This window comes from Anoplophora glabripennis, unplaced genomic scaffold, assembly GCF_000390285.2.
Source record: "Anoplophora glabripennis isolate ALB-LARVAE unplaced genomic scaffold, Agla_2.0 scaffold78, whole genome shotgun sequence".
Lineage (NCBI taxonomy): Eukaryota > Metazoa > Arthropoda > Insecta > Coleoptera > Cerambycidae > Anoplophora > Anoplophora glabripennis.
In genome coordinates, this window is record NW_019416286.1 from 1432049 (window position 1) to 1445735 (window position 13687).

Genomic DNA, 13687 nt, shown 5'->3' on the forward strand with positions numbered 1-13687 from the left:
TAGAGGTAACTGTTGCACATACTGTATACCTATATAATTGTTTAAAAATTGAAAAAGGAAGTAATGATAATCTTTATTTGTAACCTTTATTTGTACATTTGCGATATATTTTGCCTAAAATAATAAGATATAATTAATAGTCTTATAAAATTAATTCATATTCCTCCAAATTTACCGACCCATGACAATTCAAGCGTTCTTGGCCTACATGAGTAACTACAAATGAAATATGTTAATATTTGTTAGGTACATCAAAATGTAAAAGTGAAATATAAATACGTGTAATTTTTTTAAATATATTTCATTTGGAAATATATATTTTACTGAACAACATGTTCTTGATACAAACTATTCTTGGTACAATAACGAAACATAACTAAAATCAAATCGGCAGTATCTAAATTCAATAAAATAATGCAGCATTTTTTAACTTGAATAAGTACCAACAATTAGTTATAATTAGTAGATATGTATTAACACAGAAGTCATAAAAATCACAGGAATATACTTGAATAATATTTACGTCAGTATTACATTTGCATTAATTACTGTTTATAATTACATTTTCTTGAAAATGTATTGGTAAAATAATATTACTGAAGTTCCAGGGACCGTTTCAAATAAAACATTAATCTGTTCTTTTTATACATGCATTGTCTATGTTTCGAGTGTTTCACTCAACTGTATTTTTTTATTATAACAGTTTTATCTACATAGATAGCAAACAATGGTTTTTCAAAATACCTTAGTACATACCTATTTTAAAATGCAATGAGGAAAATTATTGCTAAAAATTATCAGTATAAATTCAGCAAAGCAATTAATAATTGTTCACGTATAATTGTCCTAAAATTATTATTTGAAGTAAATTTTATACAAATTCATAGGTACCTTGAAAATATACTTTTAAGACAAAATGTACTTTCAAAATCATTTTCAAATTTACTTGGTTTCGATAATTGTTCCCCACTTTGGCTCGCCAAAAGTTCGTGATATTTATGGCTTGGCAGTGTCCTTATTTTGAATCTTATCATCAAAAATCTTATCGGTAAAGGATGAAATAATAGTTCACCGAATTTGTCACTATTTGTTTATTATCTCTTAATTACCCTATTTATTATTTTATTGCCATTTAGATTTTATTATACCTATGCCATATTTCTCCTTAACATAGACTTAGGTATGTTCCTGATACTATAAAGTCTACCCAATTTTAACCATTTTATTCATAATTACATGAAATTGCCATTTAACAGTAAATACCTACTGAAGGGAAAAATATAGCTTGGTAAGTTTGATGTAAAATTGTATGTATTGTAAAAAACATATTGGTGTAAATTACTATATTATAAGACCTAAACTTATACGAGTACATATTTACATAAAACGGTAAGATTTTTGTATGGTCTGTTTATTTACGAGCAACTGGCTTTCCGAGGAGGCCCGACATTTGTTCTTTTCCTTTCCTGAAAAGGAAGTGATGTTACCTAAGCCAATTATGTTTGGAAATATATGATTTTGAGTGCCAATAAAATAAATTTTAATTAGAAAATTTGGTTATAATAAAATTTAATAATGTTATATATCATAATGTTGCAAATATTTAAAGTGCGTCTAAAAAATATTATCTACCACTTATCAACAAATCTATGGCCATAGAAATATCATCCATCCTTCAAATATCATTAAATTGTGTTTATTTGTTTTTGATATAAACATTGCAGGCCTCACTCCAGAAAAAATATCGTCTATTGAAAATATATGAATAAGTTTCGAACCCATAGTCATTATGGGGAAACAACATTCTTGACCTATTTGAGGGTGAATACAGAAGGGAAGCAATAACAGCTGTTAGGCCATGTGATAATAACAGAACTATTTGAATGCGATGCTATAAAAACTCCTCTATGTTTGTTCTGGTTGTTTATAACAAAGAACATCTCCCTGAAAAGTTAAATGTTTAAATATATTTAATTGCATTTAATGAAAATGTATTGTTATAAATTCTTGTGAGATGGTAATTTTCTTAATTGTATTTACTTATTCTGCTTCGCTTCTTCTTCTTTGTATCCTATTTTTCTTCTTTATTGTCTGGGCGCCATCTCACTTGAGCATATAGTTGTAATTTAATTCAAATTTTGTTTATGTTTCTAGAGAAAGTCTTTGTTTGAGTAAAAAAAAAATAATTTAAGATTCAAGCAAATTTTTATCTAATATGAATAGTCTTACCTCAGGGTAAGGTTCTGAGAATATTATTATTTTGATTTTGAAATATTATACTGATTAATGAATTTAGATACTTAAAAATCTTGAGAAGGAAAAGACAAAAAAATTATATTTGAATTTTAACTAACCAGTTATTCTATTTCTCCTAAAAATAATTTCTAATTCATTTAATTACTCTGATTCAATATACAGGGTATTTGGAAAAGTTGGTACAAAATTTAAGGGAATGAAAGTAGAGCTAAAAATAGTAAAAAAAGTTTCTATAAACATTGGTCCTCCGGAGCACCGTTACTAAAATATGGCCCTCCAAAGGAATCTTATCATTTGGATATTTTTTAAAATAACTCTTTCTGATCAAGATACCGGAATGAAAATTGTAGGTAATAATTATACCATAAGGGTTTTTAACTACCATAAGTTTCATCAAAATCGGTTATATATAAGGATAGTTTTGTAACTACTCTTAACAGAAAATTTTCGAATTTTTTTTATTCCTTTGAATTATCAAGCAAATAATATTATTTTTTAATGAATTAGACTTTTTTGAACATATTCAGACTTACCTAACTTCTTCATGCCAAAGTAATGAAAAGCAATTACTTATTGTCTTAAAATATGAAGCAAATGTTGTCTTGTTAACACGACAGATGGACGATAATTTAAATGTTTTTAAACACTGAAATTATCTTCTAGGTTCTAGGTATTGGCAATTTAGAGAAAAACAAATTAAACTTATCTCGTTTATAGACAATTATGAATGAATCGCTTGAATGAAAGTCTAATACCATAGGTAAAGGCTGTTTCATGCTATTAGTGTTATAATTTGAAATCAATTTCATAACGTATGAGGTACTTGTTTATTTTTTCGTGTTACTTCGCCCTTGACTTCAAAATTTATTTTTTTACCACGCACAAAGAGTAGGATAAGTGATTGTTTACAGTAAGTCCATTGATGTGTTTAATTTGAATATTGATAAAAAAAACCTTAAAATGAAGCAGAATTAAGTTGATAGAAGTATGTTTTTATGAGCATAATTTAAAGTTGTTTTTATAGTGTTATTGATAGACTACCAAATTAATTGTTTTCATTTAGGTATATATTATTCTTGTACTTCGAAGGATTTGAAATTAAATAATTACCACTATTACCTTTCCTGTTCGCTGATTTGATTTTTCGAACCACATACAGAGTGTTCCAAAAACATATGTCACCGCTTGTAGGAAGATTCCTCAATTCCTCATCCAGGAATAAAATAAATTGTTCCTCTTGACATGGGTCCGTTTTGCCCCCATTCTGAGGTAGGTACAGGATACAGTGTGTTATTTTTTTATTTATTTGTCTTTTTTCTAAATATCTGCAGGTCACGACTTTAGTAACTTGAATGAATTTGGGTTGTGGAAAGTTTTTACAAAAATACATATTTTAAGATTAAATAATTTTCAGCATCACCAGTGGCGCACAAAGAGTAATATTAAAATAATTAAAAAAATTACATCATAGACTACTACTACCATCACAGCATTGTGTCATATCACAAAAGACCTGCCACAAAATAAGTATTTCATAATTTGAATGTGGAGTGCTCTAATTTGTCCTGTAACTATATGAAAAAATGACATCTATATACAAGTATTAGAATAATGAATTTCGCTGAAATTATACGCAGCATAAAATGTGAATAATTACTGAATCAAATAAAAACTTATCAGTCAAATAAATTGATCTGAAAACAGGCAGAATATGAACTAAAATGTATCATTTCTGTGTATACTCGTCGAGTAGGATTTAAATATAAATATATATGGGCTATTAAGCCTTTGGGCAGGCAACTAACAATACACAAAGAAAACTTTTCTTACTCCAGACTTGGCCATTATTATGATAGCCCTTTCTATACAGTCATAGGAAGCCCCAAATTTTGATTCAAACACACTACAAACGAATTTTTTTTATTCATATATTTATAGGAAGTAGCAGCAACATTGCAAAGAATTGGCACGACTGATTGCTTCAGCCAAAAAAAAGAATAACGATTTTTCCTATGATTCAAAAGGTTCTACGATTCGTCAGTGATTTGACACGAGTTTAAATGTACCCGACACATTCTAATTACGATGTCATCGAATGTTTGTCGTAACGTCACTGTTACATCCTCTGTAATTTACATAAAAAAAACAAAACATTACTTATGTAACCAGTCAAAACTAGCAAACAAAACAATCAACGCTATTTTGTTTGTGTTCGAGTGCCAGTAAAGTTATTTTTTGGTTTCCTGACGTTACTGTTTTGTTTGATCTTGATTAAACTGATAGATTTGACAGTATACTGTCAAATCATGGGAACTTTTGCAAATTAAAAATGGTGTTAAATTGTGTAGTAAAGGGCTGTAATGTCACAAACTAACAAAAAAGAACGTATTTTCCAAACATCCATATACAGGGTCGGAAAGTCCCCATGGTTCATCGGCCGTTACGTGACTTCCACAAATAAGAAGTGGATCTTATTTGTGGAAGGGCGAAATGGGCGGTGACTATTAGACGCATTCATTATAGCCATCTTTCTCTATCGCACGGATTTCTATGACTTTCTTTATCGCTCTCACGTAACGGCAGATAAACCATGGGGACTTTCCGACCCTATAGGTACAACCATATGAGTAAATTTAGTTACTCATATGAGTACAACATATTTACTAACCATTAACCTCAAACAAATTGTTGGCTCAGTCGAGCGACTTCATAAGTTCTGTATTGTACATTGTCCGTGGTATATCTTTATACCTATATTCACGATGGCAAATTTTGTTTCAGATACGTTTATTATGGAAAGTGACGTCCAGCGACTTGAGCTTCGCGATGTGATCAATACGCCCAGACTAGAGTGTAGTCTCCATGAATACGCCAATAAATATTCGCAAACAAAAGCGTGGGAAATATGTGGAGACTTCCGTAGAAGACGGGTCACTCGATTTGCCATCGAATAAACGCCATTCAATTGCGTACACACGCCACCGAATGGCATATTCACCACTGAAGGAGGAAAACGCTCTCCGCCTGATTTTGCTACTGCGCATTGTCAATTTATACGAACTTGGCCAATTTTTAGGTTAGGATCAACCTCGTCCCTTTTTTTTCTAGATTTATAGCAGATAATTAGACGCTGCCTGCACATAAGCAATAAAGCTGAGCACTTTAAAGCTCTAAGAGTAATTCACATTCTATAAAGGTCATTGCTTACTACGCGATAACACAGCCACACAAAAAAAAGTTGTCTGTACTTTTTATGCGACATATGTTGTCCGTAGTATTTTTGCCTCCTGATCATGAATCCGGCGTCAGAATTGAGCTATCACATCACAAGAATTTCCTAACCTCAAAAACCAGGTCAAAAATAGCAAAAATCCACGAAAAAGTGCTGGCAAAAATACAAATTATTTTTTCTATATTCAAATGTTCATTTATATGGTTAAGTCCCTGCCGAACGTGAATCCGCGGTCAGAATTGAGATTTCTTTTTCTAACCTCAAAAAACGGGTCAATTAAGGTCAGAAATCACAAATTTTCAAAAAATAACAGATTCGCGCCAAATTTGGTATACGGGGATTTTCGGGGTCGCTGATCACGGATCCGAGGTCAATTTTGCAAAACTCAAGATGGCGGATCCAAGGTGGCCGACTAAATTTTCAAAAAATAACCCATTCGCACCAAATTTGATATACGAGGGTTTTCGGGGTCGCTGATCACGGATCCGAGCTCAGATTTACAAAATTCGTTTTTAAAAATTTAATCAACCGATCGTGAAATAAAAAGTGATAAAACAAATTGTTTTACATATTTTACAAAAATCTTGGTTCAAAGATTTTTAGCTGGTATGTACCTCTATTTTATGTGCGAGAAATCAAACTCAAATCAATATACAAAAAAATTTATTTCATATAATTTAAATAACAAATATTTACATAAAAAATTATATTTTTGCTTCATATTTTTCGGTTATAATAAAATTAAAGGACATATCTAAATAAACTCCCTCTTCAGTTGCAAAAAACAAACCCCGTTACCTTGCTGCTGGCCGCCGAAAAGGACGGCAAGTAAACTCGAATTGCTACTCGCTTCGTATATTTCCTTAATCCACTTATCTACAGTTTTAAATACCTTACAATTATAATTCCCTTCGAAGTGATCGTCCGGTATCTTGACGTGCGCGATATTTAACGAATATTGTTTCAAGGATTCACAGTATCTCTTTATAGTGTCCTTATTGGTCTTTGCTGAACTACATGTGATATTTTTTATGTCAGCTTCTTCTCCTTTGTCGAGGTAAAATTTGTACTTCTGCGCGATATCGCCTGTACCAACAACGCACGCCTTCTTATCGACTTTGGTACACTGCCTCAGCATGCTGGTAGCGTAATGGGACGTACCCATGTCTGGGTAAGCCCGGATTTCGTTGTGGATTCCGCCCATCACAGCATCCCCAAAGTAAACGTGTTTCTGAAGTCTTAACTGAACGAGTTTCATGCACGCTAAACTGTCTTCGGTCGAGCAGTGGCCTTGGTGACCGGTCTGGATTTTTTCCGACAGAAATTCTCTCGCCAATGTCTGAAGTTTCGTCTTCCTTGATCTGTCTCCAGTGATGTTATAAATTACACTGAAACAGATTAAAAATATAGCAATATACATTTTAATCCTCTGACAAAGAAATTTCTTTTTTTCCGAAGTCAGTTGAACATGTATAATACGCCTAGCAATGAAATTTAATGAGTCTCAAAGGAATTCCAAAAAAAGTTTTCGGAAATATGTAGAAAATTTCTATATGTTCATTTGGCCAACAACATGTTTTAATTATTTATGTCCTCAAACAATTTTATTATATCGATGGTAAATTTTGATTATGATATATCAAAAAACATTTACAATTTCATTAAAATATATTGCTGCACTGCACTGCTACGCAATTAGTCAACAATTGAAATTTATGGCCAGTCGCCCAGTGCGGCTGTGTTTGTCCGCCGTTTCACTAATTTTAAACTTTTAGATAAAGTTATCATTTCAATCATATATGATTAACCAAAAATAATTTCGTTAATTACGAAAAATAAAAAATTAAAAACAAATACTAACAAAGAATGTAGAAACCATATACTTGAAAAATATCGATGACCACTTCATAGAAAAAGAAAAACAAATGCCTGTTTGAATTAAAGTTTTTCAATAAAAACATGAATTTACAAAAACAAAAAAAAATAGAGAACACTACATGAAAAATGAAATTAATTTTTTGAAGCAAGAAAATCATCTTTAAAGCAATTTTTTTTTAATTTGAATTAAAGTTTTTCATTAGAAACATGAATTTATAAACTCTTTAAAAAAATTAGAGAACACTACATGGAAAATGGAATTAATTTTTAGATGCAAAAAAAAATTCGCTAAAGCAATTTTTTTAATTTAAATTAAAGTTTTTCATTAGAAACATATGAATTTATAAACTAAAAAAGCAAAGAACACAATACGGAAAATGGAATTAACTCTTAGATGCAAGAAAATTATCGTTAAAGCCATTTTTTTATTTGAATTAAAGTTTTTCATTAGAAACACATGAATTTATAAACTCTAAAAAAAAATTAGAGAACACTACATGGAAAATGGAATTAATTGTTAGATGCAAGAAAATTATCGCTAAAGTATTTTTTTTTAAATTTGAATTAAAGTTTTTCATTAGAAACACATGAATTTATAAACTCTTAAAAAAAAATTAGAGAACACTACGTGGAAAAATGGAATTAATTGTTAGATGCAAGAAAATTATCGCTAAAGCAATTTTTTTATTTGAATTAAAGTGTTTCATTAGAAACACATGAATTTATAAACTCTTAAAAAAAATTAGAGAACACTACATGGAAAATGGAATTAATTGTTAGATGCAAGAAAATTATCGCTAAAGTATTTTTTTTAATTTGAATTAGTTTATCATTAGAAACATGAATTTATAAACTCTTAAAAAAAATTAGAGAACACTACATGGAAAATGGAATTAATTTTTAGATGCAAGAAAATTATCGCTAAAGCAATTTTTTAATTTAAATTAAAGGTTTTCATTAGAAACATATGAATTTATAAACTAAAAAAAGCAAAGAACACAATACGGAAAATGGAATTAACTTTTAGATGCAAGAAAATTATCGCTAAAGCAATTTTTTTTATTTGAATTAAAGTTTTTCATTAGAAACACATGAAATTATAAACTCTCAAAAAAAATAGAAAACACTACAAAGAAAATGGAATTAATTGCTAGATTTTTTTAAAGCTATTATAATTATTACGAATAAAAAAATAAATAGATAAACAAAAAATTTAAATTATATCAAAAATGAAAAAGCTTTACCTGGTGTCAATAACATAAGGATGCATCATTTTCATCACATGCAAGTCATTTGCCAATGACTGACCAACCAAGATGGCATCCTCGGGCAGTAACCTCCTCAAATCCTCCTGTACCTCCTTCAGCTTCTTAGTAACGTTCTTCATCATTTTGTGATTTATACCCGACCACTTTGTCAGATAATCCACGATTTTATTATCCGGCTTCACCAGCGTGTCATAGAAAACCTTATGGCTTTCATCTACTGCCGATATCCTAGTTAGTTCCAGGTCACCTACAAGATTATACACAAATTTAATACAGGGTTACTACAACACGGAAGTCTACACACCCGTCGACGTTCTACACATTTCGCAATCAATAGCAAACAATGGGCTGAACGGTGTTACATCCTTGTATTTATCCTTGGTAAGGACATATCCAGAATATTTTCTTTCCATGAGTCCTTTAATGGGTAGAGGAAAGTTTTCTTCGACCATCTGCCAGCCAGATAACAACAGCTGTGTTCTGGAGTACTTATCACATGAAGGTAATTTAGAATTTTTTGGTAACGCAGGAGTTTCCTCCTCTTTTTCTTCGATTGGAAAGAAATTCTTTACTGTATCAAAGAGTTCCTGACTTTTTTGAACGGCCGACTCTAAATTCCCAAATTCACTTTGGAATTTCCTCATTTGTGTTGCTAGAAAGTCCATCGCTTTATGAAAACATTTAATATTGGATTTCCAGAAATTTTAATATAAAATAATAACGAAAGGGATGTTGCCACTTTTATTACTAGCCGACATCCTAATCTAATGGAGAATATTTATCCAAATATTTTTGTATTATAAAGCAGAGATAAGAAAAATAATCTTTCAGTGCTCCTTCTCTTGTCAAGTTTTTTTTTTTTAAGATTCTCGGAACTGAAATAAAACTTCTCGAGGAGAGTTCTAGTAAAAAATAATAATGAAAATTGTTTACACAGGAAGAGAATACTGAAGAAACTTTTGGGCAGTAATAAATAAATAGTAAGTATTAAAAAAATACCAATTTAAAGTTACTTCCAAATTAGATTTATTTTTCAAAAGATAATATGTTCTTTTCTTATATAAGAACATTTATTTGTAGTTTTTCTTTTTTCAGATAAGAGTAATATTTATTGTATTTGTATGTCCTTAAATTTTAATCAAAAACAGACACTTTCCGCTATAGTTTTAACTTTCATGTACATATTTAGTACCTAATTTCACTTAACTATATCACATAAAAAATTTTGCATATTGCCAATATTCTAGGAAATGTACGTTAGTTAATATCAGTTAAAAAAAAACAAAGTACGCCTAAAGTTTAACATCAGTAAATTTGCATCTAATTTAGTTTGAAATTTTCACACTTCGATTTGATTGAGACATAAACCAGAATTTATTTCAATAATTTGAATCACGGCAAGAAAATCTGAAGATGGAAAATAGATAATCATCAAATAGTTTCAAAAAAAGAAGCTTACCTGTAAGCGGAACCATTGACAAATCCTTAACAATATCACTTTTGTAAGAACTAGGGGTAATAATTTCCAACTTGTGCTGAAATGTTGAGCTCAAAAACGGAAAGAGATTTTCATTGGAAGAAAAATGATATAGAGACATATTTTCAACTATTAGTAGGTTTACATTATTTAGGTTATTATATTTCTCCAATGCGCACCACCTCGCAGGGGAATAAGGAGAATGAACGCCTATTTGTGAATACATTAGCAAGTGCTGTATATCAGAGAGAAACATGGGAATTCTATCGTTTAGATCTATAGTCAAGCTGGCATTTTCGCCTAATTCACGTAGTCTGAACTGGGGCAGACTACGAATTTTTTTTGTTCTCTCACGTAACATCTTTTTTAGTTCTGCTAATTCTTCACCATGAATTTTAGGTTTTCCAGAAGGGCCACGTTCTCCTATTAATGGAGGCTGATCTTTACCATTCTCTCTAAAGAATTCAAAATTATTTCCACTGAACTATATAAATTGCAAAATTTGAACTTACTCTGTATCATTTCCAGTTTTTAATCTTTTTGGGCTTGGTTCTGTTTCTGGTTTAACGGCTATATCCTCATCTACCTTAACAGCATGTTTATTCCTTTGAGCTCGATCGTATTCATTTAATTTTGCTATATCCAATAAAGCTGCCATTTTTTTCTTCTTATTTTCAATTCGTAATTTCCTCTTTGAAGTGGTTCCTGTCATATTTTTTCCATACAATAACCAATAACTGAAAGAAAATATGAATTTTAAGTGTCAAAATATAATTTTCTTAACAAATTATCACCAGAAAGTAATTAATTTATTATGAACCGTTAAAAAAGTAATAGACACATTAATTAGAATTTTTAAATAGTCTCGTATCATGCCCTGTTTTGGAAAATTTGAACTGTTTGAAAAATTGAGGTTACAAAAGACAAGACAAATGAAATAATTATATAAAAATCAACTCACCTTGTACATTGAGAACATTTAAGTTACTAGTTACAGCTATTAAAATTTCATATTTAATATAAAATTAGTTTTATTAATAATTCAGAAAAATATAACTACAATCATTCTTTTGTCCACGCAACGAAAAATCAAATAAAATATAAAATAAGGGAAAATTAAAAGCAAAGGACATTCAACAACCATAAAAATGGTGCGTTCGACAAGAGTTAAACAGTTAACAGTTCCACTGATAATAGGAGTTGAATTGAACGATTTACAATTCACGATAAGTTTATCAAGAATTATTATTCCAAATATTATATTTATCTGAAATTTACTGCAACTACCAAACTACAATTTTTGATATAATAGTAAGAGCTGCCTTATATTTACAATAAAAGTTATGAGTCAGGCTTTAGATTGTCCACAGACAAAGGACAAATTAACAACATTTTCTAAAATTCCATGTTCTTTGGATTGTGACTTTTGTAAAACTGCTTCTCTCCACTGAAGTCAATTGAGTTCAGTGCTTCTCTCAGTCAACAACCATTTTTGTGGTTATGTAGTAGTAAATTTGTTAAAAAACAAACATTCTTGTATATGATTATATGTGAGAATTGAAATTGAAAGTATGAGCAATCCGAGTAACAGTTTTAGTCTTAAAGTCACAAATGCAGACTTTGCCGAAAGACAAAAAAATGTTTTCGATCAGTTGAAAGTACTTGAAAATAGCAGAAAAAATACAGGAAATCATAATTCGGTGGAAACGGAAGAACAAGTAGACCCTAATAGACGGAACCAGCGTTCAATTACAAAACATTTTAGAGGCAAAGAAAGTATATTCAAAAAACCACAAAATGTTGCTCCAAAAAATTACATCAACAGAATACCAGATTTCAAAAAGAATCCACATAAATGGACGAGATATTCTCTAGACGATGTTAGAGAGGAGGATATATCAGATAAAGGAAATACTAAAGCAGCTTTATCATTCTTAAAAGAGTTAGAGGAAAGGAAAAGTCAAGAGATGGATTGTGATCAGGAACAAGTAGATCAACCTGTCAAGAAAATTATTTTCAAAAAACATACATCTACTGTCATTGGTCCAAAAGATGATGAAAATCCAGATACTTGTAAACCTAGTTTTAGAAGTTCCAAAGTTGTCATGCCTGAATATGTTGTAGGGCAAAAAATGAAAAAGGAAAAGAAAAATAAAAGTTTGAAAGCAGGCAAGGGAAAAGAATTAAAATTAGATCATTTGTTCGAAAGTGAAGAAAATGAATAAGTATATGTATGTTACATTGGTAATTTATGATATATCTGGATCTTACAATTGTAAATAATTAATATTAAATAATAGTAAGCTGGTTGCTTTATAATAATACTTGTACTTTAAGTAAAATTATAAAAATAAACATATCTAAATGTTCCAGTTTTCTTATAATTTTTATTAATAAAATAATTAATTTAAAAAAAAACGAGTAAATCTGGATAAAAATTGTGAAGTTCTTTAAATGCTAGTATTAAATATGTATGTTTTAAAAAATACTAAAAATTGAAAATCTAAAAGTTATGCAACTAACATTACGGCGATCAGAATTATGTCCTGCATAACAAAGACATTATAAAAATATAAAATGTTCTAAGCGTTCCGTTTAATAAAAATAGAAATGGTAGATAGATCTTTATTTGTTGCGAAGCTACAAGCCTATGAAATTATGATACATATCTGAACAGATTCATAATTTACATAAATCAAATAAAAGTTTACATATTTAATTATCAATATTTTCCAAATCCTTGAAGAATACAAAAACTGAAACTTTAATAGTGGCTAGTAATGTATCTAAATATACAGTGTATTCCCAGATGAGGTAGCGCACTCTTGTAAATTTTTTTATTGTTGATTTTTCAAGAAAAAGTTATTCTTGATAAAAAATTTTACTTATCTTGGGAATAAAACATACAGGACGTCCAAAAAATTTCTAAATGTGAAATTTTTCCAAAGGAAAGTGTCTTTAATTTTTGTTTTCGTTAAAAACTGTACTAATAAAGTTGTTCGAGAACTCAAGAAATGTTTAAATACTGCGTTTAGTCAAAAAAGAAGTTCATTTTGCATCTAAGACGCGATTTTTAACTATCGTACTTAAAAGCAAACAGAAATTGTAACAAATAAATAACTAACTTTTATTTTAAATTTAATATACTTAATATAAAAATAGCTTTGCAGAACAATTTCTGGGTTGGTTGGGCCACATCGTATGTTTAGGTTTCTTTACGTTTCGAGGGACGTATAGCTCTCTGCCTCAGAAGCAACTCTGAAAGTATTCGAGTTTTTAAAAAGAGTGATATATTTACAAACTCAAACGACTCTGTTCTTACTGTTGTACCACGTGATAACTCTGTCCACTACTTCACTATACTTGCCTTTTGTTAACTATTACCGAAACCCCTCCCCCTGAATGGCACCCCCTTGTGCACGCATAAATCCTCAAGAATTTATCCAAACTCCAAACTAAAGTACCTATGACTAGAATTCGTGAGGTGCAATTGCATTTTTCCCAAAATCTTATCCGCACGTCTCAATTCGTCACCAGGCACTTCAGTGAGGATACCGCAACACCGATCCTCATCTC

At 30.1% G+C, this 13687-nt stretch overlaps 2 protein-coding genes across 4 annotated transcripts; one reads left to right on the forward strand and one right to left on the reverse strand.

Annotated features, from left to right (window-relative positions):
• Positions 1–6183: 6183 nt before the first annotated feature.
• Positions 6184–11233, reverse strand: LOC108907926 (RNA exonuclease 5). 3 transcript variants are annotated; one of them, XM_018711767.1, is made up of 6 exons: positions 11073–11233; positions 10624–10848; positions 10094–10566; positions 8939–9301; positions 8611–8881; positions 6184–6876 (listed from the first exon to the last, which is right to left on the reverse strand). In XM_018711767.1, the coding sequence occupies exons 2-6, from the start codon at positions 10821–10823 to the stop codon at positions 6243–6245; spliced, it is 1941 nt and encodes a 646-aa protein (XP_018567283.1). In that variant the 5' UTR covers positions 10824–10848; positions 11073–11233; the 3' UTR covers positions 6184–6242. The 3 variants fall into 3 exon arrangements, with proteins under 3 accessions (XP_018567283.1, XP_018567285.1, XP_018567284.1); XM_018711769.2 differs by having other exon boundaries at positions 8939–9286; positions 11073–11232; XM_018711768.2 differs by lacking the exon at positions 11073–11233 and adding an exon at positions 10906–10931.
• Positions 11234–11578: 345 nt separating this feature from the next.
• LOC108907936 (protein TSSC4) lies at positions 11579–12427 on the forward strand. The gene has a single exon (XM_018711784.1). It carries the CDS (start codon positions 11683–11685, stop codon positions 12334–12336), a length of 654 nt encoding a protein of 217 aa, XP_018567300.1. The 5' UTR covers positions 11579–11682; the 3' UTR covers positions 12337–12427.
• The last annotated feature ends 1260 nt before the right edge of the window (positions 12428–13687 follow it).